The sequence below is a fragment of the Neltuma alba genome, unplaced genomic scaffold (genome assembly GCF_004799145.2).
Source record: "Neltuma alba isolate B1F8T4 unplaced genomic scaffold, ASM479914v2 tig00011677_pilon, whole genome shotgun sequence".
Classification (NCBI taxonomy): domain Eukaryota; kingdom Viridiplantae; phylum Streptophyta; class Magnoliopsida; order Fabales; family Fabaceae; genus Neltuma; species Neltuma alba.
The window spans coordinates 31,887-59,352 of NW_021636317.1; the positions used below are offsets into that span (position 1 = coordinate 31,887).

The window sequence follows — 27,466 nt, forward strand, 5'->3', positions numbered from 1 at the left end:
AATGGCTTGAGGAAAAAAAACATAAAATGGATACAAGGTGGATTAAGGTCTTATAATTAAGATCACAAAAACCTATCAATTAGAAAAGCATAAATGATTTTTATGTCGGAAAGAAGTGTTATGATGGGAAGTTAAATTGGTTTAGATATATCTTGAAATAAAAATAAGAGTAATGTCGAAAATAAAAAAAGATACGAAGCATACCTTAATATAATAAGATTGATACGCACACATACTATATTAGGTATGAAATTAGTGAATAGCACGAGAAGAAAATAAAGGAGGAGAGAGATGGGGTGACGCTGGTGGTGGTGGCGGTGTTGGCTTTTGGTGTGAACTTTGCGTTGGATTGTGGGCATTTATTGATTTAAAATAAAAAGGAAAAAAAAAGAAAAGTTAATACTTTTTAATATACTTTATAGGGGGTCTGTGAGGGGCCTGGGTGGAGAGGGTATTGCACATTGCCTTTACAGGCGTGGTCATTTTTGTTGGACGATCCACCTTCCAATTCCATTTTGGCTCCATCCTCTCCCCCACCACCACCACCTCCTTCTTTCTCTTCCCCTCTGTTTGTTTCACTATATACAAGGCCGCACCAAAACATTCATTAATTGTTTTTTTTTTTTTTCAATCATAAGAAAATTTGGATTCAATATTTCATCGGTCAGCCACGATGATCTTAGGGATATCACGTGCAGGGTTGGCCGGTTAAATAGGGTGTCATCATTTTGCACTACAAGGAAATCACGAGTGAGACGACGGCGCGTTTCATGCGTTGTTAACGAACAACAGCTATTCAAATCACGTATTGCAATCACAACAGTGCGTTTGATGGGTAGGCAGGCAAGCAATATGGTTGCGGCGATCAACGCCGAATGAGAAGAATTCCGTGGGAGGGTGGGAGGGAGCAGGTTAGGTTACGCAGAAAATTAAGATGCGTTAATCAGCTTTAATGTCGTATGTGTGGCCCCCACCCACCCATTTGGCTTTTCCTCTCTTGGTGGGTGCCATCATCATGCCGAGGCTTTGGATCATTTATAAACACAAACACCTCCTCCCACCAGAGCCCCCGCCGTTTCGCTTTTATACATCTAATTGACGGAGGCTACTAATTAAGCAAGCGATTTATCTGTTTGAAATTCGGTTTTTTAGAATTTAGGAGTCTCAATTCTAATAATTAGCTTTTGGAATGTAACTTTTTAAGAAATACTTGCTTGTATTTTGGTGTATGGGTATTGTCAGTATAAGTGCTTGAGGATCTTGATTGTACACATTTCATAATCAAGCATGTTCGATCGCATCAGAAAGAAGAAACTGGGGGAGAAAAACGAATGGGGAAAATAGGGAAACCAAAAAAAGTTTTACTAGTTCAACTTAACTTCCTGGATGCATCTTTCTTTCTAGTTTTTTCTCATAACTAGTTACTGCTCTTCCGATCCTAAATGTAAAATCCTTATACTAGTGAGTATAAGTATATTATATTTAGGACCAGAGAAGTAGGTTATCATTCTTGTCGTCATCTACATTTGTTTAATTAACCCTTCAAAATTAATTTGCCGTATCGGTAGTGTTCATGGAGTCACTTAATCACATGACTTGGCATGCATTTATGAAACCATGCTGTCATCACCAAGAACAACCGAACGAACTGTAAATAAAAAATAATTAAAGAGGGCTAAGGAGAGAGGGGGAGAGAATATATTTACATGACACGCCCATTCCCAATCAAAACAAACGATACATACATAAAAGACGAATCTCTTTTCCGAATATACTTGTGCATGCGTTTATTTGCAAATAATTTGATTATTGACTTTGAAGAGATCTTTTTTTTTTTTGAAAAACTGAATGACAACAAGTATACATAATAGTGGTGGTGCCTTGCAGAGAATGATCACTCTGTTTTTTCCCCTCCCTTTTCCGCCCTTCCTCTTGGTGGGCAGTCACCCCAGAAGCTTGAGCTACACAACTTGGGGATTTGATATGAATAGTTAGGTGGTCTATAACCACTAAGCTCAAGTCATGTGCAATATTTTAAAGCGAATTTGGTGAGTAAAGCGACCATGATGATAAAATAACACACAGACGTGCGATGGAGTTGATTTTTTTATTTAAAGGGACTGACTTATCTATATGTGTGCATTTTAAAAATGGATAAAGGAACTTCTGCTTTACATCTCAATAGGTATGTGGTGTAGTTGTTTTAATTAGTGCCACCAAAAGGCTAGACCCAATGGGATTTGAATGGGGTTTGTTTATTGTTCCCTCCACTCCAAACAAGAAGGCATGAAAGTGTGCATATTATTTTTTCCAATTTAATAAGCTTTTAGTGTCTATAAACCTGCCTGCCCGTGGATCTTCTTATCTGTGCATAAGATCTCCTTCAGGTGATAAAATCATGGGTCTCACACCCCCTTCCTTTTGTGTTTTCTTATGGAGCTGCTACCATACCTTGTCTGTTCACTGTACCTGCGTGCTTTCTCTTTCGTCACCTCTTTCATTTATTTATTTATTTGGCCACTTTACTCGGTAGTTAATTAAGCTTCTCGTGTCTGGTTTAATTATCTGGTTTCTCGTTGAAGCTAACCCACTGCATTTAAGAATTCTTAGTTGATTGAAACAAATAATCAACTTGTAATAATTTTGAGGGGACCGGCGAGAAGCTATTTCATGATGCTGTGGGATTAGATAATAGATTAATATTTGTCACAGTACTTGGCATGTAATTTACATCACTTATAATATAACTGTCGGGGTTTTCCCTATTTTGCATGTAGTACTTGGTGCTCTGCCCAACTTCATGACATCCAAATTTTAACTAGTAGTGGTAAAGAAGAAAATGAAACGAAGCTAAAGATTCTGAGTGCAGGATAAAGTGTGGGCTTCCATAGGATGATACGGACCATTACAAAAAGGAAGGTAAGGTTGGTTGTAAAAAGTTCGAGTCAGTGTACAAAACAGAAAGAAAAGAAAAGTTTTTGAGTCAGTGCTACTATAGCGTAAGAACAAAACCAAATCGCAAAGCATCTACCAACCAGCGTACAAAGCGTTGTTGGAAACGTAGTGGTGGTGTGATGACTGTGTGCAAACAGACAAATTTTAACTTAGCCTGGTCACAAAGTTAACCCCCAAGTGAATTCAAAGGTTAACATTAACACAATACGATGGAGGTGTTAAAAGAGTCACCTAACAAGGACAGCTGCGAAAATTTTTCTGACGTTTTTCTCTGTGATAACTGATAATTAAGCGTCCTTTGGAGCTCATTGATGGGGTTAACAAGAAGAAAGTGGTAGTGTCAGGAGGTGGGCGAACGAGTTTCAGATATATGATGAGTGGGACCCTCGCTGCTTAAATCTGTATAATTCATACTTTGAACGGTCAAGCTACAAATTATTGTTCTTCATTTCAAAAACACATCGGATACCATCCCCCTTTACCCCTTCCCTTTATAATCCTTCAATTCCTTTGCTTTTCTTTTGCATCTTACGTCTCTCTTCCTTCCTCGCGTCACCTTTCTTTTTGTTCCTGCTGTGGTGGGTGAGGTATATTTATACGCAAAATTGCATCCACATCAGATTCCTCCATCCATCACTGAGTATACTTCCATGTATAATTACTATGTATATGATTCTTTTATGACGAACCAGGCACTATCGAAAAGTATGTCTTGTTTATTGCTTACCACACCACGCTTTAGCCGAATTAGAAAGCAAAATAATAAATGCAGGTGTCAATACGTTGGAGCGTGAGGGTATATTGGGAAATTCGACATGATGGGGTTTCCTGGTTGGGAGGGTATACGGTAGACTCGTCCAGGGACACGGGGACAAGGCCAACCAGACTAACCAAGCTGGGTGGTTAGGTTTTAACCCAAGGGCCCGGTCAGCACCACCCTGAGTTAATTGTTCCCCAAAAATTGAAATAAAAAAAGAAAGAAAAGAAAAAGAAAATAGTTCCCGAGGTCATGATACAACCACCGACGGTGACATGGAGATAGAGGGGCGAGTGTGCAAGCAAAGGCAGCGCTTCTGTGTGAGCTTCATCATTGTACACTTATATACCCTTGCGTGCACTCCTCTGCCCTCGCGGCTCGCGCGCACACGTATGAATCAAACTCATTCTTTTCATTTTCTTGTAATAATAAAAAATTATTATTAATTATTATTTGATCCGCTTCAATCAGAGGACATATATGTCATTGTATCCTCTATATAATTCAACTCTTGTCCTCTCTTCCGGTGTTAGTCTCCGTTTTGACTGTAGCCATTTCACGCTTCCTCCTCTTTCCTTTTCAGCCTCCCGCTGTTGTCGTACTCTCTCCCTCCTCTTTCTCTCTCCGCCTTCAGATTTGTCTTCTCAGATTTTGCTGCGGTTTCAACCTCGTCTCTAATCTGTAAGTTCTTCCTGGCTTTTTTTTGACGGTGGCTTATATGTATCTTCTTTGATTCCTTGGTTTTTGGTTATTAATCAAGCATCGTACACCTGGCATCTCTTTAAGCCGCGGAATGATTTCTATTCTTTTTGTTGAATCTCAATTGCTTCATGAGAAGAGCTCCACAGAAGATTTCTTCCAGTCATTCCTCAATCTAGTCGTAGCTGAGATTTTTCTCCACTCGCACACGCACAAAATGTTGTTTTGATTTCAAGGAAAATTTGCACTATCTCTCTCGGTCTTTTTTGGTTTTTATTAGTAGCATATGGCAAAGAATTGAGTCAAGTCATTGTGAAAATTGAGCTGGTTTTTTTTTTCTTCTTCTTTTAGTTGGTTGCAAATTAAGCTGGATGGAAATCTCTTGCTTACTTGAATAGGTATAAACTGTGAAACAATTTCTGACGTTACAACTCTGTTTCAGGTTACGAAGTAGGCTTGGGTAAAGCTGCGTGTCTTTGAGGATAAGGATACAACAGCATGCGGTGGTGGTTTAGTCTGTCTGTTGATGTATACCGCAAAGCTATTTCCTTGAACCTGTATTGCAAAGTGATTCTGTAATTTCCATCGTGAGATAAAAAACCCTTACGATTTCTTCCGCCCTTCGTAACTCGCTCTGGTTTTCCATGGGATCCAATTTCTTGGTTGTTGTTCCTTGCTACGTCCGTCAGATCAGCTGAAGGATAGCAACCCCATCTCGCAAATTCTTGTGTTCCGCTAGGTCTTAGTTTATTTTAAGCACGCGTCTATTTGTTGCTTACTTTTGTGTCATTAGCCGTTACGTTCTCTCTTGGAGTATTCTAGTTTCATTGTTATCTGTATTTGGGTATTCTCCAATTCTTCAATCCCCGGTTCCGTAGTGTGTACTATTAAGACTCAGGAAGATTGCCGTTCTATCATTTTTTGAAGTGTTGGAAAGTAGTCATGGTGTGCCAAGCAGCTAGTCAAACGAGATTTCGAGCATTGAAACATGAAAATGGAACTGCTGGGAGCTCCACCATTATAGTTAGAGTTATAGCGTGCTTTCACCCTCTCCGAGAATGCCAGGTATGTAGTGAAGGATTGAAAAGATGAAGGAAACGTTTAAATAACATTGTCTTCCTTGGGTTTTTTATTTCGGTTTTTAGGATTATGTTTTACAAAAATATCAGCACCCATTGACTTTTATGTATACTTGTTTTTCAGGCTGAATACTTCCGTCATTTGCTCAAACCTGTCACGTAGAATAGTTTTTTCTTCCTCTGTTTGGATTAAGCTGGTGCTTGTTGTTTTCCTTTACTTGTTCGTGAAAGAAACAGATAGTTATAGGTAGTTCGTGTGCTGAAATCGCTTTCATTCAGGTATATTCTGCATTAGTATTCATTCAGTGGGATTTGCTTTTAACTATTTCTCTGGAGCTAGTTGTTAATCTTGTTGCGTTTCCTTGTCTTGTCTCCCTTGGTGAAATTCTTAGGGGATTGTTCTGGTTGAATGGGGAAAGACTTTGGAACCTGGATCCCGGAGCTGCATTTTGATCAGCAATCACCCAATTTGAGTTCCTTTGGCGCTAACCTTGATGCGGGGAAGCAAAATGTTTCTGCATTTATGAACCCTGGCATATATATGACGTCTGAAAATTATACAATTCCAGACTATGCATCCCCCATGCTACCACATTCGCAGTTAGGACAGTCTAATGAGCCTTGTGGTTGGTACTATGGTTCACCTCCCTTTCGACAGGCATTCATGCCTGCTCCGAACATTGCTCTGGAGAGCAAGCTCCCTGCTGGCCAGAAAGTTGTTAGGGAGGGAATTGCACCCAATGGGATACTGGGCTTCCCTAAGAAGCAGTTCATCGTTATTGACCAGACTGTCAATCAGACGACAATGGTATATAGTTCTGGGTTTGGAAGGCCCATTGAGTGCCTTGCTTCTTGGCCTTCAAGGATGCATGGTCCTGACTGTTTGAATGGGAATGAACCTTCTTTTAGAAGAGATTTGAATAATCTTAATGGACCGACTTTGACCGGTAAAGTTGATAAAAATCAGGGAACTGAGGCCCAAAGTGAGATGCATGAAGACACAGAAGAAATCAATGCGTTACTTTACTCTGATAGTGATGGTTACTCCACTGAGGATGATGAAGTTACCAGCACAGGGCATTCGCCTAGTATAATGACCACTCATGATGACCAAGACTTCTTTTGCGGAAGCAATGAAGGAGTTGGTAGCTCTGCTGGGAAAACAAAGAAGCGGAAGCTGTCAGACGATGGGGCTCATGATGACCTACAATTCATGGACAGTGCCAGTTCTCTGAATTTGAATAGATCCTTTGATAATGGATATGATGCTGAATCAAGATGTTCCAGTGGCAGCAGTGAAGGATCAGACAAGAAGATGAGGAAAGAGAGGATACGGGATGTTCTAAACGTTCTGCAAACCGTAATTCCTGGTGGAAAAGAAAGGGATCCAGTTAGGCTTCTTGATGAAGCAATACATTGCCTGAAGTTACTAAAACGCAAGGCTAGAGCTCTAGGACTCCATGACTCGTAAGTTGAAGGATTTTTAGCCACTTGTATAAGTGGCATATTACCATTAGATGATCTGTCCTGGTCAAGTGTTAGTTGTCGGAGTCTGTAGAATAAACAAGTGGGATATGTCTGGAGTTTGCACTGAGCGCAGGAGATGTGAAGCGTGAATCGAATATTGTAAGGGAACTGAACGAGGGTGTGAGCTCCACTCCTGAAGCCTTTTCCTCATTGATTGAGAGTTAGAAATCTGGCGGTGGTTTGGGCGGTGTAATTTATGTATGTAGTGTGTAAAGGAAAGGGGAGGTGCTGAGCATATTATGGCACAATAAAGGAAATGTGAATCATTAGTCCATGTCTTAGGGTTTAGAGAAAGTAGTGGCACTCACACAAGGGCGTGGGATATGAGCTGTTTTGAATGAGAAGACTGATTATTTTCAGAAAAGGACCCCAAAAATGGGAGCGCACGCCTCTTGGTCGATATGGGACCCAGTCTTACTCCCCCCTTTTTGTACTCTTGTCATGTTTAATCCCTTGTGGGTTTACCTTTTCTCTGATGTACTAATTCTCACTAGCTAAGCCCCTCGCCCCTTTTATGATGCAACTTGAGGAGGCCCCCCCCCCCAATCCACAAAGTGTCCACTTTCGTGATCTGTAACTCGCCTTTGGGTAACACTGGTACTTGTGTTTGCTCTTGTTGTATTTGATGTTGTGATGAATTTTTATTAAGATGGGGGTCTGTTGTTTGTTGTGAGGACTGATGATGTTGGTTGGATGCAGTGCATTGTATGGCTGGTGTTACTGTTGTCTTTTAGCCTGTGTAGTTACGTCGCATGCCCGCATTTATGATAGGAGAAAGCGATGTGCTTTTCTTTTGTTATTCCATTTTACTCTATATAACAATTTGAGATGGATGATTGGTATGCGGATGAAAAGGGTTATCTCTTTCTCATACAAGGGAGATGGCTGTGGGGGGGCCACAGAGTTGAATTATTAGGGCAGAGAAAGTGGTGCGTATGTGTGGCATAGAGGGGCACAGGCCTACATGTTTGGATGAGAAAGCATCAAGCAGCGTAAAGAATCTTGTACAGTGTTTGTATCTTTGATTATCCCATCTGCAGTAATGTCTGGTAATTTTATACATCTTTTTTTTTTTTGGGGTCTCAAAAACAAGATTTATAATGAATGACGCTATGAATTATGCTCAGTGGAGATCAAAATGAAAAAAAAGGGTTCTATTCTCAGTGGCAAAGGATCGGAGTCAAATGACTAGAAGGGGACGAGAGGGATGTAACGCTATTGAAGCGGAAGTATGGAGCATCTTCTATGGCATCGAATTAGCTCCAAAGACTTGCGACGATTCGTTTATCAGATTTTGCGTTATACATGATATTTACGTTATAGCTCTTGAAAAATATTGCACATATTCTGCTACTCTCTTTCAGATTTATTCTGCTGTTATTTCTTTGGGCGAAAGCATGTTCTGCTGCTGTTGTCATGGAAGAATAGGACAGCGTCATCAAAAAATAAAAATGAACTATACATCAATGGCCAGTCCAAATCGTTTCCCTCGCTATGATTGGAGCGGCAGATTGATCTCGTTTTTCATATTGGGCCAAGAACCATATATAGTTGGCAGTTGACCCAACCTGAATGGTCTAGCAGGCTAGACTTTTGGCCCAACTTTCACCCGTGAATCAATAACGTTCGTCTGGGCCAGTCCAGAATCTTTCAGGATGACAGAAACACAAGTAATTTTTTATCCAATAAAAAATAACATCAACATCTTTTTGGATGAAAATAAATAGCTCCGATGTTGTATCAAAAAAAAAAAAAAACTCCGATGTTAAATCTTGCCAATTTACGATTGACCCCTATTGCACTCTTTCATTTCAACCACCCATATTGAATCTAAATGTTTTGGTCAAGTTAAAAAAAAAAAAAAAACCTCAAACCCAAATGGAGGAAATCTTGCCCATGGCATGATGCTATTGTCACGTTTTCCCTAATTTCGATCGCTTGCTCGTTTTACTTCATTTAAATTGTTGATTGAATACCGGGAATCAATGATATCATAAAATTATTTTATTTTATGTTTTATTCTGATAATAAAACTACTAATTATAGAAAAAGTAACATTCATACAAATAAATTTATTTTGCATGATTGAAAAGAAAAGTTATTTATATATATAAATCATGTTTTTAGTGAGAAAATAAAATTTCTGGTAAAAAAATAGACAATAAAATTATTTTTTATTTATTATTTTATGACAAAATCTTGTTGTTAATTTTATTAATATTCTATATTTATACTATTTTGGGTGGACAAAAGTATATTAAATATAGACATAAATATCATTCTCAAAGAACCATTAAATAATATTCATATAATATCAAATAAATTTATGTATATCGATTAATTTTTTTTTAATGTCATAAATTATATATTTCTCAAATTAAATATTTATTTAAAAATTTAAATGCCAAAGCCTTGCGTGAAATCAAGCGTGCAAGGGGACGAACGACGCTTAGATATCCCGCAACACCGCCACTGGTGCACTCTTCGTCGTATATTAACATAGCTCGTTAACTGTGTTGCCACGCCAATTATAAATTTTTTTTTTGGAAGGTTTTTGCTTGGCCTGTAAATTTCTTCATATTTTCTGTTGAAAAAGAGGATTTCTGCAAGTTTCTACACCCCTCCACTCCGGCACACTCACGAGGCAAATAACTTGTATAAAGAGAAGTGGCGACAATTGTAAAAACTACTACTATTAATCAGAAAAAGAAAACGAAGGAGCAATGAGCTGATGGGCGGATTATAGTCGCCTTTGCGGCAATTGATAACTGCGATATTCGAGTCGATCGAGTTGGTTTCATTTTCTGTGATTTCTCAAAGCTATGGCAATGGACTGGACTCCTTATCACGACGGCAACATATTCAATTTGCTCGAGACTCGAAGCCTCGATAACCGTCTAGTATTTTCCCCTCTTCAATATATTTTCTAAATTCTGCAAGTACTTTTGAGCTAGAAATTAGCACGGAATTTTTAATTTACAATCTAGCGGATGATAAATTTGTATGCGTGGATTAATTCGGTCGAAGCTTATCAGAACTTGCATGTCTCTTTGTTGTTTGAGGGTTAGAGGTAAAGGAACGGAATAGTAAGTGGAGTGAGTGTCCGGCTTAAACTAAGCGGCGTCAAGAATATCGACGATTGTGTTGCTTTTCTTAATTTTCCTGGAAAACAGAAAGTAGAAATTTCGCTTTTAACTTTTTGTCGAGATGCCGCTGGGAAATTCAGTGGATTTTGTTGAAGAAGAAACGTTTGAGGTAGTGAAGTGACATGCACATGATTGATTCAGGGTCAGGGTTTGGTAGGCTTACAAAAGCGAAGGAAATGCACTTAGAAGGCTATCTGTGATGGACGTGAATGCCCATATTTCTGGGGTTTTAATGAACCATTTAACTCGTAAGGGAATGTCTTATAGGGTTAGGAACGGTATATAATTTTATCTCTGTTTCTTTTGAAACTTGAGGCGCGAGATCCGACCGCTTTATGTGTCGACTGCTGTCCTGATAGCCATGTACAATTTTAAGATCGAATAATAGAGCTTCAGAATGACTTGTTCAGGCAATGAATCCTTGCTGTTTGTGATTACTTTCACTGATCATGCTATGTGATGATGTGTTTTGGCATGTATGATCTTGACTGTGGCTGTTCTAAGAAATTGTTTTTATTGTTGATTTAGGATGTTAATCATAGGCTGCAGATGCACTCCTCATTGATTCGAAGGCTTTCTCAAGAAAGAGAATTAGAGGTTGGCTTGATGCTTGTTCTACTGGGATATAATGGAACGAAAATTTTCCTGGGAAGATTCCATCAATATATTATTTATCATCTATGGATAATATAAGTGATACAGTTGGTACTTGGTACTTGGAAGTGAGATGCATATCATTGAACTGGCTCTGTATAAAGGGAGATGAACTGATGAAGCAGCACCGTATCTTCAGAAGCCTATATCAAAATATGAAACACTTTTTCTATCACTGACTCTCTACCAGTGCTTGTGGCTTTTTAGAACATGTGATTAGCTATTTTTTTGGGGTTGATTTAGTGTACTGGAAATTTATTTTCTTATGATTCAAACAGGGCCATCGCGGTTGTGTTAATGCAGTGGCTTGGAATTCCACTGGTTCACGATTGATATCTGGATCAGATGACACGCGGGTACGGTAAAATGTTTTCTATTGTCATCTGTACTTAATCACATGTACATGACTCTAGCTTAAAAAAAGAAAGAAAGTAATACTAGATACATATTGTGCCATAAATTCTTGAAATTTTGCAATCTTCTCTGCGATAGACAAATCATATTTTAATAGAAAACATACTAAATAGATTTATTCCCTTTAGGAGGGCATGAGGTGTGACTTGTATCTGTATGAGTTCAACAACATGCATCCAGATGTGCTTCAGGCCCTGTCGGAATACCCTCAACCACCTTCCCCGTGCTAAAAGAAAAAAAGGAGAAAATGTATGGACAGAGAGAACTTGAAACAAGAGAAGGGAGGAGTGACTTGGTTTACAACTTTATTACCGCGCAGCATTTTGATATATCACATTATTTATTTTTGTTGTTTCTCCATGATTGACGGACCCTAAACCTTTGAATTCGCTTTTGCTTGGTACAAGGGATTCTTATATCTCCTACCTGTTTCCAAATGCATGTTTCATGTGCTCACACCTTATGAGCATGTTTCATTTTTCAGAGCAGTTTCTTTTTCTCCCCTTATGTTCTTTCTTCTTTTTCTTTTACTTCCTTTTTTGTCAACTAAGTGAAGTGAAGAAGCTATTCAAGGAAAAATGAAGTTAATAAATGATTGAGCTTTTTGTAGTGAAGATAAATTAATAGTGGGGGAGAGGCTGCAATTGTCTAATGTGTACTATAATTTGAAATAATTCATAAGTTGTTTGGTGGACTCATTCTATAGAGATATGGATGTCGAAATAAATAGGCTAATATAATTTGTATTATAATTTGAAGTAAATAGGGTAGTAAAGCAAATGATGCTATCTTTATGTTTCCCCAAACAAGTTAGTTTTGTCTTTGGCGCAGTAGGCATTGAACATTTGTGTGAAATCTTGCAGATCAATATTTGGAGCTACGCAGGTCGAAAGCTTTTGCATTCAATTGACACTGGACATTCTGCAAATATATTCTGTACTAAGTTTGTACCTGAAACTTCTGATGAGCTTGTGGTGTCTGGAGCTGGAGATGCTGAAGTAATGTTGTGATATTTTAAATCTCTGTGGTTTATGCCATCTAAATTCTTATATTCATATTTTATTTTGGCAGGTTCGGTTATTTAATTTAACTCGCTTGAGTGATAGAGGAGATAATGCCGTTACACCATTAGCAGTTTACCAATGTCACGCTAGAAGAGTCAAGAAGTTGGCTGTAAGTCTTGTGGCTTAAAAATTCTTGAAATAGCATAGTTTCAATATGATACATAAATGGAGGTTAAGGAAATTTAGCCTATGTCCTGTGGGCTAAAAATATCCTTAAATAGCCTGATTTCAATGTGATCCGTAAACGGGGCAAAGGAAATTAAATATAACATTTGTCGAAATATTAATGCTGATCTGATTCCTTTGAGTTCTCATGTCTTCTGTGCTCCTTCTATTGTAGGTTGAAAATGGAAACCCAAATGTGGTATGGAGTGCCAGCGAGGATGGTACTCTGAGACAGCATGACTTTCGGGAAGGCATGTCTTGTACTCCAGCGGGATCTTCTCACCAAGAGTGCCGTAGTGTTCTGGTAAGTTGTTTAATTCAGTTTTAAGCAACCCTTCCTTTTCTCTCTCTCTCTTTTTTTTTTGAAAAAATGCAACTCGATCTCCAATACCATATGAACAGGTGGATTCTTGGTTGAAATATCTGATATTATCTAGTAATATATTCGTCAGTCTGTGCTAGAGTAAGAGAGTCACTATTTAGAAAAGGAGTTCCCGCATCATGTATAACATCTGAAATTGTCAATGAAAACTAGAGTTGTTTCGCTTGTAAATTGGTTTATTTGCTATCAAGATGTGTTGATCTGACTAATTGAGCTCAAATGGCAATTAAAGTATCCTCAGAGAATGGTTTGAGTAGCTAATTCTGCAGGTTGCCTCACCTGTTGGTTTTTTGAGGTATGCCAATCATATTTTTGTTAACCTTAGAATGACATTGTGGCTGAAGGTTGGAGGAATCCATCAGAAGTAGAACCTTTCTTAGGCATAATCTTATGCTGGCAACTGTTTGTTTTGCCACTTGCACATTGTACATTTTGTCAACTGATGATTTGGTAAGTCGCTCTTGCATGGGAAAGTAATGCGAACTCATAATTTGAATGTTTATTCAACCCATTCATCTCCTTGTGGGTCAAATTATCATGAGTTATTGGTTATGTAAAGGATTATATTAGAACTATTTATGTGCCTTTATTTAATTGCTCAAGTTTTTGACTTGAAGTAGTTCTTCAATTGGTAATGGAGCCTGTATGACTAAATGGTTAAAATTTCAATGATCCTTGCTTGCCCCATCTCTTGGTTAAAAATTAAGTTTCAACACAAAGTATGATGAGGTGCTTTGTTCACTTTTGAAACCTAAGGAGGTCTTTTGTGAGACACATTATAGAGGTTATGATAAAACTATTAATGGACTTTCACATAATAGCTTAGGCTTTCAAGTTGAAGTGGTTCCAGTTGTTTCTGTATGCGCGTAATTACACTACATGTGCACTTGGGAACCATGACTAATAATTAGTTTGGAAATCAATAATGAGAACTTCAAGAGCAGTTCAATACTTGAGCTCACAGGTTTCTGCGTTCAGTTTTATGATTTTCTCATTTTGCCGTTTCGCCAATCTTTTTTAATTTAAATTGTGCTATTAGACAGATGATAGTTAGGGTCTCAAGTCACTAAAAGTTTGTGAAGAGTAGTAGAATGTAGTTCTTTGGCTTTTCATTTTTCACTGAACATAAGAAATCCTTGGAAGTTGTTTAACCAATGTTTTTTAATGCTTGATGTCAGCTTGACTTACGTTGTGGAGCCAAAAGGTCACTAGGTGATCCTCCTAAACAAGTCCTTGCTCTAAAATCTTGCGATATTAGCTCTACTAGGCCACATTTGCTCCTTGTTGGTGGGAGGTGAAGCTTCTGGTGATTTTTGTTTTTCTTGTTAGTTTAGCCCCATTTCTATATTTCAAACTGGTCTCTATTTCTTTGTTGCTTGCAGTGATGCCTTTGCACGTCTATATGATAGAAGAATGCTACCACCTCTCAGCTTCTGCACGAAGAGAATGTCACCACCTCCTTGCGTCAATTATTTCTGCCCAATGCATCTTTCTGATAGTGTTAGTTAGTTGGTTCCCTGATTTCTTACCCGTGTTTCCAGCATTGGTTTTATAAAATAGTTCCTGTACTTTGTAATTGATATTATTTTTCCAGTATACATTTATTGGGACAGAATGCTCTCTAGTTGACATATTGAAGTACTGATCTTCGTTAGATTTTTCTGGCCCCTTGTGATGTGCCTTTTCTTTTGGGTCATGATTGGTGGGGAGAGGATCTTCTTTTCTGTGCATGTCTTATCGCTCATGCAGACCAAAGCAATAAATTGGAGATTTCTTTTATCCTTTTCACTATGCATGTGGTTAAATTTTGTTGATGATCACAGTGTAATACTTGCCTGAAGTGTTGTTAGTAGTGGATCTCATTTTACATATAAGCATTGTCATTAGCTTTTCTGGTATTTAAGTGATATACATCTTTTTATTGTCTTAATAGATATGTTATATATGGAACTTGATTTATCATATCTTGTCATCTAATATCTTCCTTGACATGTTATGCGCTGGTAAGTCATTTTGCTACTTTAAGCTAAAAGCAATGGTGTAGATCAACTTGTGTCTCCTTTCTTCTAGGGACATCCAAGCTTGCACCTAACTCATGTTGCATTCAGTCCCAATGGAGATGAGGTTCTCCTCAGCTATAGCGGAGAGCATGTTTACCTAATGAATGTAAATCATGGTATAGCGGTTTGCCTTAAACTCTTGTTTAATTAAATGTTAAATACAGTATAAGTGTTTCATGTGAAAGCATATTACTGAATGCTACATATGATTTCTGTTTGTTGCCATGGACTAGGGGAATAAACCACTCTTGCATGGTGTTTTTAAGTTACATATAAGGTCATAAATGGAATGGAAATGCTACGTAGTATTACTGTAGGTTAGTTAGTTGCTGAACAAATTTGAATCGGGAGCTTGTTTTCATTTTTGAGGAATTAGAGTATGATTATATCATTTTGAGACCTCCATGAGAATACCATAAATTAAAATCCTCTTCTCAAAACCTTGTCTTCTATGCATTTATTTTTACCCCTGCAGTTTGGCTTCCTGTGATGAGCTGATATGTTTATGTTATACCCGACGTGATTGTTATAATAATGAATTCCACTCTGCTAGCTTTCCTTTTTTGTTTTTAGAATATACAAGTTGTTCATAACTTGCCACCATAATATGCAGCCGGAGAGAATGCTATGCAATATACTTCAGGAGATAATTTGAAGCTAATGAATTATTCTGCAACAATTGATGGGATGGAATTGCAGCATCCTGTCTTCCCAAATGGTTGTACCATTAAAAAGAAAGTTGCAGCACAGGTATCCGGTACATGCTTGTCTGATTAATTCAAGGGAAATGTTTAGAATGAAATTTGGATGAGAATTATCTAAATGAGAATACTTTGCTGTAATTTTTTATTTTTTATTTTTTGCATTGTACTTCGTTGGTTAAGTGATAGGCACTCAAATGGTATGGGGAATTCTCCGTAAATGTTCCTTTATTAGGAGAACCAACTCACTTATGTTAGCCATTGGTTTCCCTCAATTGGCCCATCTAGAGAGTTAACATCGTGATGGCTACACTTTAAGATGCTTTACTGGGTGACACTTCCATCAGCTTCCTTGCTGGTTGGGGCTCTCTGCGAGTAGCCCTTTTGAAACTGCCAACCACCAAGTTTAAGCCAATTGATGGGAACTTGAGTAGGATTTGCCCTTCCTCTAAAAGCTAGCTTTTGAAAGGGGAGAACCAGTCTACTTAAATACCTTATAAAGTATCTTAATCAATGTGAGATTTAGGCATATGATGCTACTTTGGTCTCCAGCATTGAGTAATTGGGGGTTTCAGCTTGACAAGTGCAGGGAACTAATTGAATTGGCCAAGCGATCCTTGGAGGAAGAGAAATCTTATTATGGAATCGAAGCATGTAATGAAGTTTTGGATGGCTATGGTGATATTGTTGGGCCTGCACTCAAACATCAATGCCTGTGTATTCGTGCTGCATTGTTGCTGAAGGTTCTTTTACTGAGAAGCTGTATCATGTCTTTTAGTTTTCCCCCAAATTTCTTACATAAATTTATTTTTCTATAAACTTCATAATGTATAATTTTTCATAATTTTCTTCACCATCCAGCGGAAATGGAAAAACGATGCTCATATGGCCTTAAGGGACTGCTATAATGCAAGAAAAATCAATAATTCATCCTATAGAGCTCTTTACAGTGCTTCAGAAGCATTGTCGCAGGTAATGTGGTTGTATGTAACTGCAGTTTTGGACCAGTTCTAGTTTGAATCTCTAATATGATATGCCCAGATTGTCTCTGCATATTAAGCTTCCTACTAAAATATGGCATGGCAGTGGAGTTATATAATTGAAGATGAATGATTCTGTTTAAATTAGATGCTAGCATCTGGTTCTTTTATTGAGAAGCCAAATGGACGACTCAACAAATTGAAATTTAATGCATATCAGAAAATATCGATGTTATTTTCAGAGATGTGTTTCTGTAAAGGCTAGAGTCGCCATGTATGAACTCTTAGCTCTTGTAAATTTTATTGATTGGATCATATGAATAAATAGATACAAGGCTTAAGGTAGCGGTGGAATAGTCAGTGATATCCAGAAGTAGACTTGTTCAAAATGCTGATGACCTTAATTTTATTTGAATAGATTTTTTAGTCTATTCATAACTTTTTATCGAGCTTGCTTTTTGAACTGTAAATCTCCTTTTAGTTCAAGAACGCATTATAATCAGCTCCTGATGTTATTTAATGTCAGTTGGGTAGACATAAAGAAGCTTTGGATTTCGCTGTTGCTGCTCACTCGTTGGCTCCATCAGCACCAGAAGTTGCAGAAAGAGTGGAGAATGTAAAGAAGGATATAGCTTCAGGTGTGGCTCAGATTGTCTTGCATGTGTACTGTAATCATAAAGAACTTTACCCCAAATTTCACTCTACAACCACGATGTTTTTCCCATGCATGCAAAGTTGTTGATTTCTCAATTCTACACTTAGTTGGTGGTGAAGTTTGATTGACCCCTGGCACGAAAAGGAAAGATGTTTCGCATCAAGCTTTAGTGATATTGTGCAAATAAAGGTGCCCATGTAGTGCACAGAATTCGTAGAGCTATCCATTACCATTTCGTGCCACATGCAATCATGTAAAATGTAAATCAGCTTCCTGCATTTGTAAGGGGGACAATACCTGAGCACATTGAGACACTTTCAGCAGCCTCTGAGCATTAGGTCCAGGTATTAAGATTGAGAACATACATTGGTCATGGCTGTTGATCCCACCTTGTCAGAAGGTAATAGCAATGAGAAGTTTGTTGACGAGTTGGAAGAAAAATTGGATGCAAAGATGGTGTATCTAAAATTAATGATTTGATTCAGGATGATGCAGCTAAATGTAGTGGAATTGAGGTCTGAAGTGTCCTTTCCATCCATTTTTGTGTGCTATTCAGGTGGACCTTGACAATTCTAATGCCAGAAGGAAGCAGTAGCATTCTCCTCACTGTCTTATTGATGAAGAGTATGCAAAAACTATCTGAAAACGAGAAGTTTTGAGGGATTAGAATATGATTATATTTGTTCTCTGAAAACTATGCCCTTGCTTTTGAGAGGATAACATTTAGATCTATTTATACTACGTAGATCCTTTGACTCGTAAACTTCAAATTGTTTTGACGCATTTGAATTCTGAATAACTATTAAAGCTACTGAGTTATGTGTCTAAGTTTTAAGTTTACATTACTTTTATTTAATTGTATGTGTGAAAGATGTAAAAGCATGATGGTTGTGTTGTGTCAATGTTGTCTAGTCCAACCAACAACAGTTAAGTCAAATGAAAGGGACTCTTCCTTCTAAACAAGATCAAGTTTTGAACCTTAAGTGGAAAAAAATCATATTGGAAGAGCTATCCTTAGGTGGCTCCGACTACTTGAGTTCAATATGACTTCGTAGTTTTGAAGATCAGATAACTATATCAAAAAAAAAAAAAAAAACATGAGAATGTTGTCCAATCCATTACACCAGTGCACCATGATCCCTTGAAGGTTGTGCTGTGGACAACTATTATGCATGAAGCTTACTGAAACATAATCCTCTATTTGTTGAAGGATTCTTTTTACTTTTTTAAAATACTAGGTAACATTGCTTGCTTTATTTTGATCATTTGTGGATCTGATTTTACCAGCTGAAGCTGAAAAAAATAACAAGACAAATGATGGAGCATCAAGGTTTGAAGGTCGAGGAGGAAGAATATTATCATTGAGTGACATACTCTATCGAGCAGAAGTTAATAGTGATGCTTCACAAGATGGTCCAAGATCTGAGAGAGATGATTCTGATTATGATGAGGAATTGGACTTGGACTTTGAAACATCAATGTCAGGTGATGAGGGGCGTGATGTTGAATCCAATGTTCTTCATGGGAGTTTAAATCTTAGAATCCACCGAAGAGGTGACTCAAGAGAAAATGCTGGTGTAAATGGCTCATGTGAATCACCCTCGTCGTCATCAGCACAGAATGATAGAGCATCTTATCAGGTTTATATGTTCATGCCCTCCATTTTAAACTGATTATTGCTTTATCATCAACGAGTTCTTTGAAAAGTGCCGTTCTCTTTTGACCCATGGGTTTAATGGTGGGTTCAATAGCTTTTTAAGGAAAAAATTCATTTTGATTCATTTCTTTCTGTTTTGGAGAGTAGACTCTCTTCAGTATTGCCCCGAGTGCAGTAGCAGAGAAAATGACAACTTGTGAAATTGACCCGCCCTTTCAACTCTTTTATCTTTTCTAATTGGCGGCCTCAATCTACTCCCTTAGTTGAGAGATCTGAACTTAGATTTTCAGAACACAACAGTCTTCCATTGAAATGTTCTGTGGGAAGGAAAGAACAGATCAAACTTCAGGTTGCAAAGACTTTTAGAACCTAAGACATTTTAATTGGGCTTTAGATATAGGTTTCATTTGTAAGACCATTCAGTTGCTTCATATAGATGCTGTTATTCTGACATTTCGCTGCTTCTATTTCTCCTTTTTCTTTAACTCTACAAATTACTTCCTATCCTCGCTCATTTTTTCACTCTTTGTTAATAAATCAGCCTGAAGCAGCTGTTGATATGAAGCAAAGATTTGTTGGTCACTGTAATGTTGGAACTGATATAAAACAGGCGAATTTTCTTGGTCAAAGAGGTATGTTCACTTGTAATTTATTTATGAAAGTGAGGATTGCTTATGGGAAGGTTTCTATCGTTAATTTAATGCTAAACACGTTGTAAAGATAGGAAAACTGTTTCTTCTCTTTTCTGTTTCAATAATTCTGTTCCATGGTAATGTTGTCTTGTTGAAGTTCTGTAAGAAATGTATAGTTGTACTGGAAAGAATTTTCTTTTACTATGCTTGATGTATTTTCCTATAGTAGCAATATGACATATGATTGACCTGAGCTCATGTGATTGTAGCATCTTTTCAAGTGATAAAATTGAGTTGAATGCCAGCTGTCAGAGTTTCAGTTTTTATGCATGATTTTTTTTCCTTGTTTATTTTTAGGTGAATATGTTGCCAGTGGAAGCGATGATGGAAGATGGTTCATTTGGGAAAAGAAGACTGGTAGACTCATAAAAATGCTCAACGGTGATGCAGCTGGTAATTTTGTTTTCCTTACTGAAAGTTTTGGGATATTAGCACTCTTCTTCTCTGAGATAATTTGTTTTGTCCTTGCAACAGTTGTAAATTGTGTTCAGTGCCATCCATATGATTTTGTTGTGGCAACCAGTGGTATTGATAGTACTATCAAGGTGAGAATGATGGTTCTATGATGAATGTTATGTTTTTGGTTGACTTTATTGATCTCTGAAACTGATGGCAGTCCACTGTTATAGATATGGACTCCAAATTCTCCTGTTTCGTCTCCCGTGGCTGGTGGGTCGGCTGGACCAGAAACTGCTGACGTGTTGGCTGCTATGGAGAACAATCAAAGAAAATTACGGCGTAACCGTGATTCCATCCTGTAAGGCTCACTGAATCTTCTGTTTGGTATAGGAATATTAATGGTTAGTGGTTTTCCAGGTACTAGCATGCATGTCGATCTGCTTTACTAACTTTTATTCTGAATGAATAAAACTTTAGTAGAATGATCATTTATAGTTTAAAAATATTGCTTCTATCTATTGTTGCGAACAAATAAATTAAGACTTTTTTATTAGAAAGAATGTCATGTTTAATTGACTTTACCGTGAATTTTAAATGTCATGGTTTATAAATGAGTGTAATCCACTTATCAATGCAACAAGTAGAAATGTTTAAATTAATTGTAAGTTCACCAAAGAAGGTTGTTGACAGATGTGCAAATAAAAATTTTACACAATAATTTTTGTTATAGTGGCGTAAAGTTGCTAGCAATGTCATTTATCGCATTATATAATATGATAATTTAGTGAAGAATCAAATGCATAATGCTGGGCAGAGTATTACTGTCATTTTAACAAATCTATTGTGGACAGACGCTGAATCTTGATATAGATACCAGTGATAGCTAGAGTCCTTCAATAACCGAAAAAATGACAGCCTAGTGACAGAACTCTATTTACACTAAACAAATAAGAGTTACAAGCTCTCCTATCCCCCGATGTTTCTATGACCCTCACGGGGCACAATCTGATCAGGTTATAATGCATCTACAAAATCATTGTGTGTTGCAGACCATTTGAGCTTTTAGAGCCCTTTAGAATGCAGGATTTTCCTGAAGGATCACTGCGATTGCGTCCATTTGAATGTGCCCAAAGCTAATAACTCAACCCGCTGGTAAGTCCTGCAACTTTCTTTTCTTGCACGTGATGTAATGTAAAATACTAAAATAGCTGATTTTTTCTTCTGACCAAATTGAAATATTATCCATCTGAAGCTAATAATGCCCTGTTGTGGAGAAACTAATCGTGGGCCTCTGCTTCCTAACAGCTTTGTTAGCCCAAACCTTCTTGCCTCCATGTGTTTTTTTCTTTTAATTTTTTCATCTGACCAAGCGGAAACATTATCTTAGTACATGTGTAAACGGAGCGATGCTGATATGTCGTATGGATATCCAACACAGATGGGAGATAAGAGGCGATCAGCTGCAGAATGAGCTCCAATCCAACTATGCCATGCAATTTAAGGGACCAACAAAATGGGATTTAGGATTGAGAATAAATTATGGCTGTGTTCCGGATTAATTTCCCAGTACATTATTCTTTTTATAATTTTTTGTTGTATAAAGTTATTCGCTATAATGGCTGCTGATGTTTATGTTTTTTTTGTTTTTTTGGGTATGGTATGAGGCGGTCTCGGTATTGTAAAATGTAAAGCTTTGTATATGGAACGAGTTTAAAGAAGTGGTTTTGGAAATTATTAAACGAGGATGTGAGCGGATAATTATGGTTCACGTCGCCAAGACTTCTCGAGCTCTTGCTCCTTATCGTATTTAAATTAATTTGATATACGTGTAAATATATCCTCATTTATTTTAACTTTTAAAGACAAACTATTTTTAGTTTCTAAAATCGTAAAAACTCTCATTGGTATGTCTTGTAAAGATATTAGCCTTACTATTTTAACAGGGGAATCTCTGCTTCACACCCCTTGTGATTCCTATTTCTAATAAGAATTAAAAGTCAGACCGAACTAAATTATGCAATCTGAAAACCGTGAATCATCTAACGGTCTAGTCTGGTTTGGTATTGAACCGGTCAAACTTGGGTGAAATATTGATCAACTGGTTTGAATGATTATGTTGTTATTGATGTTATTTTTTCTTATTTAATTTTTAATATCTAGTCACTATAAATTTGAATGAATTTTAATGATAATTTTGATATCAATGATTATTAATTTTAATTAAAGATTAAAATTATCAATGTTATTGTATTTTGCTATTGTTATAATTTTGTTGTTTTTAATTAAATTATACTATCCTCGTCTTTAATGTAAGAGACTGTTTGATTTTTATTTTAGTTCTAAATATACGATCACAATTCATTTTGTTCCTTGTATTTATCTGTTTTTTTTCTAAAATAGTTTTTGTAATAATGATAGTTCTAAGCAATGTACTTAATCAGAAATGATAATTTAAGAAAGACAATATCTATTTATTACAAATAATTAACTTAACTAGTTTTTTAATCTATTAGTCAATTAGCTTTTATATTAAGAACTAAAGTAACATTATTTTAATATGATCGGTTTGGTTCCGAGTTGATTTCGGTCCAATGTAACTAGCAAACTCTTGAACTGTCACCTCAACTGTTTTAATGTCCGGTCTGATTTTTTATTCCTCACAGTTTTTAAAGAAAGCTGAAAAGTAAAAACACTAATAATTCATAAATATTTATGAGTTGTGAACTTCTGATTTATTTTATTTTTTTTAAACGCTTTCTGTGTGGAACTCCCACTAGTAGTTTGAATTGAGAAAAATATTATGGTTTCTTTTGATGCGAGGACAAAAGGTCATTTTGGAACAATGAAAGCATGAAAGCTGAGCTGCTGAGGAAGGTTAATATGCTTTTTGGGTTTTCATATATATCTCTCTCTTTTTCATGCTTCCTTCCTCAAATATACCACGAATGGGTGACCACATGCAACTTTTAACCGTAATTTACACAATATAAGGTAAGTATCTGAAATGAGTTTTGTCTCGATTTACATGCTTATAAGTAGTTATATAAGTGATGCCAAATAAGCACTGAGAACGTGTCTGCTGGTCTTGAATCTCAATAGGCCAGCCAGGCGCATACAACTTGAAGATTAGAAGCAGTTTTCTCATGTCTTGTTTACTTCTGCTGTATTTCTAAAAATTATTAACAATATATCTTTTGTCATGATATTTGAAATCGTGATATCTTTCACTGGTAACATACCAAACTGCTGCTGAGTTTGTGATTAGTTATTTGCAGGGATCACGCGCAGAAATGCAAGTCAAAGTAGCAGTAGATACACAGCAAAGTGGAGGATGAGGAGGCGTGGCGGGGAGGAACGCGATGTCCGGGAAGGGGCATCGGACTTATCAATATTGACGTGGCTGTGTTTCATTGCACCTTAAGAAAAGCAAAGTGCACGTGCTGCCTGCTCACCCCCTCCTTCGTGGCACCCATTCTTCAATCACGTTTGCACGTTTACAAGGTGCTTCTTCTCTCTCGCTCGCTCTCTGATAATATCAACCCAACTATGATTAACGCACTACCATTGCCTCCTCATGGTAGTTATCACCAAATCAAATCAAATAGTGGGCTATCCCTTGTGGCCTCCATAACTCTACATAGTCCACTCTTGTTACTTTGGTTTTTTTGAAGATAAAATCTGTCAAGAATCAAATGCTCCCATGTCGATTGAAGGGAACTAACTTTTGAGGATTGGATGATTAATGAAAAGGGAAGCTGCCGTTTAATAAGGAACTCGAGAGATTAGTCTCTGAGGGTTGGATTGAGAGGAAGTGAGCGATATTTCAATCATTGAATCGTTACTCTCCCAAAATACTTGCGTTGCAGAAGTATGCAACTCCCCTCTCGACTCGCTTCATGATATTAACTGTATGCATCGCTCTCTTTCAGACACATGCATGTTAAGGTGATATATATATATATATATATATATATCGAGAGTAGATTTTTCAGCCTTCTTTATCCCTCAGCGGTATTGTATATGAATAGAAAATAATAGTGAGGAGGACATCAGAGAGAGATGTATTTAACTGTTAGGGTTAATTATATTTATATATTTAACCATTGCGCAATATACTGACATTAATATATAGTATCATAACTATTTCTTACTATTTTTCTGTTATAATCGGATTGTTGTAATCGAAAACCAATCATGTCACCAAAGCCGTCATCCCTGGCGTAACAGGAAAGAATAGGTTAAAATCAGGTTAAAAAGAAAAGTGGATAGGTGTTTGGGGCTGAGAGGTCAGTGGGGGAAAAACACGAGGGGGGAATGAGGATGAGGAGACAAAACAAGGGTGGATAAAGATAAGAAGAAGGAGAATTGTATTGTGAATTCTGAAACGTGGCGTATTTACAAGGCCCCCACAATACACATTTGAGATACTCTTAATCACTCGCCATTATATTTAATGACGATAGGCTTCTCCTTAATTCCCTCTAACCAATATTCTGCTCCGCTTTCACTAGCCATACAGCCTAGCCTTCGTTCTTCATCTACCATTCTCGGCTCCCTCGATAAGTCGAATAGGATAAACCACCCTCTGTGCCATGAGTGGGACCCATTTTTTAATACTTTATAAATAAACCTCTTTTTCAACCGCCCCCAAAAAAAAAAAAAAGGGAGAGGGGACAGATAGGGAAGGAAGGACGTAGCAAGGTGTGGCTGTGATTATTATAAAAAGGCAACACGAAATCGCAAAGTGTGTGTATTAAAAAACAAAGTTGGCCAACACAGCCACACGGAAAGTCCAGCCCATGTATTTATATATGCCCCCACGCAACTCTCCAACTTGGTTTTTGTGTTTTGCGACTTTCTGTGGCCATCCTTCTCACTCCTATTCCCCCTATTTATCTCTCTCTCTCTCTCTCTCTCTCTCTCGACCACCACAACATGCCAATCGAGCGCAGTGGTGACGCAGCCATCCCAGAGTGTTGCATGTGCGGTGATCCTGGCTTCTCTGATCAGCTCTTTCAGTGCAAATTCTGCCATTTCAGATCTCAGCACAGGTTCCCTTCCTTATTCCTTCGCCTTCTTTTTCCCCCCTTTGATTGTCCCCTCGCTATTCTGCATCTTCTTCTCTTCCCTTCGTCTCTAAGTAATTAATTTATTGATCTTTGCAGATACTGCAGTAATCTGTACCCCAAGGCCCGGTCTTATGCTACTTGTAATTGGTGTCTGATTCAGACCGACCAAATCGCTGACAAGTCCCCCAATTCTTCTAATTCCTCTTCGTCTTTTAAGGATAACAGCGGCAACGCCGCCGGTGAGAGCCGGAACAAGAAAACCAAGAGCGGTATTGATCACGGCGCTCAGTTAATTGGCAGCAAGAGGGCAATCCAACTGATCAAACCCGACATCAATAAGCGGAGATCGCCGGAGGTGAAATCGCCGCCACCCACGTCGCCACCTGTATTGGTTTCGACCCGCAAGAGGATCATCACGAATGGCGATTTAGAGGAACGGCTGAGGAGGACTAAATCGGAGGAGATGTCCACCAGAAATAAGAATGGGATCACCAAACAGGTTTTCAGGAACAAGGTCAGGAGGTATAAGCTTCTAGACGAGGTTATCAGTTAAATATCAAAACCAGTTTTTATCAGAGGAAAAAAAAAAAACAGAAGAAAAAGCGCCTTGATTTCTGTTCTCTTGTGGGTTTTTCTCTCTTCTACTTTTTTCCCGATACAATGTACAGAAAACACAGTGAAATGAAAAGAACCATTATAAACTCCAAATGTTTGCGTTTTCTCTTGGGAAGTCAACATAAGTAGCAAGGGAAGGTAGGACCGAATGTGAGAATTACAGTATTTGTATGAATCAGACGGCATCTCGATTGGAAAAGAGAGAAAGCAAAGCACAGACGAAATAGCAAATATGGCAAGCATATATACATACATATCAGTGAGTGATGGGGGAATAATTAAGGTGTGGGGTTTAGGGGTGAAGAAGAGAGAGTGATGGGAGAAGGGAAAACGAAGGAATGGACGTATGCGTTAGCAAGGGTTGCCCAGGAAACACGTCTTTGCATGGAAAAAGTCACAGAGAGGGTTTTCGTGAAGTCGCTGGAAGCATCCGGTACGCGCTTTTAACTCGGCCTTTTGGCGTTGGGCCTTCCCTTCATTTCGGTCGACGGCGACACGCAGAATCAATCAGTCTTCAACTTTACGCCAGTCGTTACGACTCCATATATGCTTAATTATGCTTTTACCTGTTCAGAATATTTGGATGTTCCCAGTGGGGATTGCTCCGATTCCTAGGAAACAATATCGTGGTAATAATAAACATGCGTGTGTGTGCGCGCGCGTGTTGTGTGGGGGGGGGGGGAGCTCATTTTATGAAGGGCTAGGGATGGATTCGTCGAGGAGAATAAGTTGACTTGGGAAATTAAAGTGGATGTTGAAATAAAACGATCCATTTAGCTTTTCGTGTTTTTTTTTTTTATCGGTGCTTCAAAAACAAATAGAAAATCCCCGGTTTCGCGGCGTATATTGATGCGAGTTTTTTAGCTCTTTCAACCTTAATTACCTCATAAGGAAAGGTGCAACAATTCAATTACTACTTGACACGGCGCTCCCATGTTTTTTCATTATACATGGAATTTGAGTTAAGGTTATTCGTGCGCTAGTTGTTAAATAAGTACTCCTCCGGTCCTTAATATAGGATCCAATTCTTGAGTTGGTTTTGGTCCTAAATATAAAATCCATTTCTCATATTTTTTAATTTTCTCTAAATTACCCCTATGGATACTCTTCCAACCATAATCAAGTATAAGAGGGAGATGGGTATTAAGAAAGATGATTATGGTGTTTTAGGAAAAATGTGTCATTTTTCTTATAATTAACTAATTTACCTAACTTCCTTAATATAATCAAATTAATTAAATGGGTCTTATATTAAAGACCGGAGGAGTATATATCTAAGTACGTATGTATGTGTTGCATAAATAGTGCTGGTTAGTTTCGTCCTCGTTTTGGTTATCACTTGGCAGCTGCATCATTTGCCTTGAATTTTAATTTCTCAACAATATTTTAGTTTCAGATTAGTAATTATCGTTTCTAATATTTTAATGAAGCATTCCCAATTTTTTACATTATCTTAGTTTACTGTTATCTAAATATATTGATATTTCTATTAATATATTGAATATTAATAATATTAATATATTAAAAAATGAAAAATTCAAATAGAATGAATAATGAATATAGAAATCGAATTCTAAATTATTATATTAGATTCATATTAATATTAGATAATAATAATAGATTAATAATTAATAAAAAAATCGATATAGTAAAAATTACAGTGGACGAAATATTAGAGCATTACCAATTTTGAATATAATATAAATTATCGAATAGCTCTTAAAAACTGATTTGACTATAAATCATGAGTTTTTTTTTCCTAAAGCATAGGTATCTTTCCATTGGAAATAATCCTA

At 37.4% G+C, this 27,466-nt stretch overlaps 3 protein-coding genes across 5 annotated transcripts; all 3 read left to right on the plus strand.

The window, feature by feature from the left end:
• Nucleotides 1-5,344: 5,344 nt before the first annotated feature.
• Nucleotides 5,345-7,816, plus strand: LOC114716514 (transcription factor bHLH145). Its single transcript, XM_028901509.1, has 3 exons — nt 5,345-5,476; nt 5,615-5,769; nt 5,883-7,816. Exon 3 carries the CDS (start codon nt 5,900-5,902, stop codon nt 6,959-6,961), a length of 1,062 nt encoding a protein of 353 aa, XP_028757342.1. The 5' UTR covers nt 5,345-5,476; nt 5,615-5,769; nt 5,883-5,899; the 3' UTR covers nt 6,962-7,816.
• A 1,742-nt stretch (nt 7,817-9,558) lies between these two features.
• LOC114716507 (WD and tetratricopeptide repeats protein 1) lies at nt 9,559-21,819 on the plus strand. Of its 3 annotated transcripts, none has more exons than XM_028901499.1 (20): nt 9,559-9,917; nt 10,692-10,760; nt 11,096-11,173; nt 12,095-12,229; nt 12,303-12,404; nt 12,636-12,764; nt 14,021-14,136; nt 14,225-14,342; nt 14,913-15,018; nt 15,516-15,652; nt 16,179-16,346; nt 16,465-16,575; nt 17,110-17,221; nt 18,526-18,878; nt 19,437-19,527; nt 19,885-19,980; nt 20,062-20,132; nt 20,217-20,344; nt 21,036-21,138; nt 21,374-21,819. In XM_028901499.1, exons 1-19 carry the CDS (start codon nt 9,840-9,842, stop codon nt 21,121-21,123), a joined length of 2,286 nt encoding a protein of 761 aa, XP_028757332.1. In that variant the 5' UTR covers nt 9,559-9,839; the 3' UTR covers nt 21,124-21,138; nt 21,374-21,819. The 3 variants fall into 3 exon arrangements, with proteins under 3 accessions (XP_028757332.1, XP_028757333.1, XP_028757331.1); XM_028901500.1 differs by having other exon boundaries at nt 21,292-21,379; XM_028901498.1 differs by having other exon boundaries at nt 9,560-9,917; nt 21,425-21,819.
• Nucleotides 21,820-24,726: 2,907 nt separating this feature from the next.
• LOC114716513 (uncharacterized) lies at nt 24,727-26,455 on the plus strand. The gene is made up of 2 exons (XM_028901508.1): nt 24,727-25,037; nt 25,152-26,455. Exons 1-2 carry the CDS (start codon nt 24,922-24,924, stop codon nt 25,606-25,608), a joined length of 573 nt encoding a protein of 190 aa, XP_028757341.1. The 5' UTR covers nt 24,727-24,921; the 3' UTR covers nt 25,609-26,455.
• Nucleotides 26,456-27,466: the final 1,011 nt, after the last annotated feature.

Coding starts and splice junctions, on each gene's coding strand:
- LOC114716513 (XM_028901508.1), top strand. CDS start 24,922: ATGCCAATCGAGCGCAGTGGTGACGCAGCCATCCCAGAGTGTTGCATG. Junction 25,038..25,151: donor CATTTCAGATCTCAGCACAG/GTTCCCTTCCTT, acceptor TGATCTTTGCAG/ATACTGCAGTAATCTGTACC.
- LOC114716507 (XM_028901499.1), top strand. CDS start 9,840: ATGGCAATGGACTGGACTCCTTATCACGACGGCAACATATTCAATTTG. Junction 15,019..15,515: donor CCTAATGAATGTAAATCATG/GTATAGCGGTTT, acceptor CATAATATGCAG/CCGGAGAGAATGCTATGCAA. Junction 16,347..16,464: donor GTGCTGCATTGTTGCTGAAG/GTTCTTTTACTG, acceptor TTCACCATCCAG/CGGAAATGGAAAAACGATGC.
- LOC114716514 (XM_028901509.1), top strand. CDS start 5,900: ATGGGGAAAGACTTTGGAACCTGGATCCCGGAGCTGCATTTTGATCAG.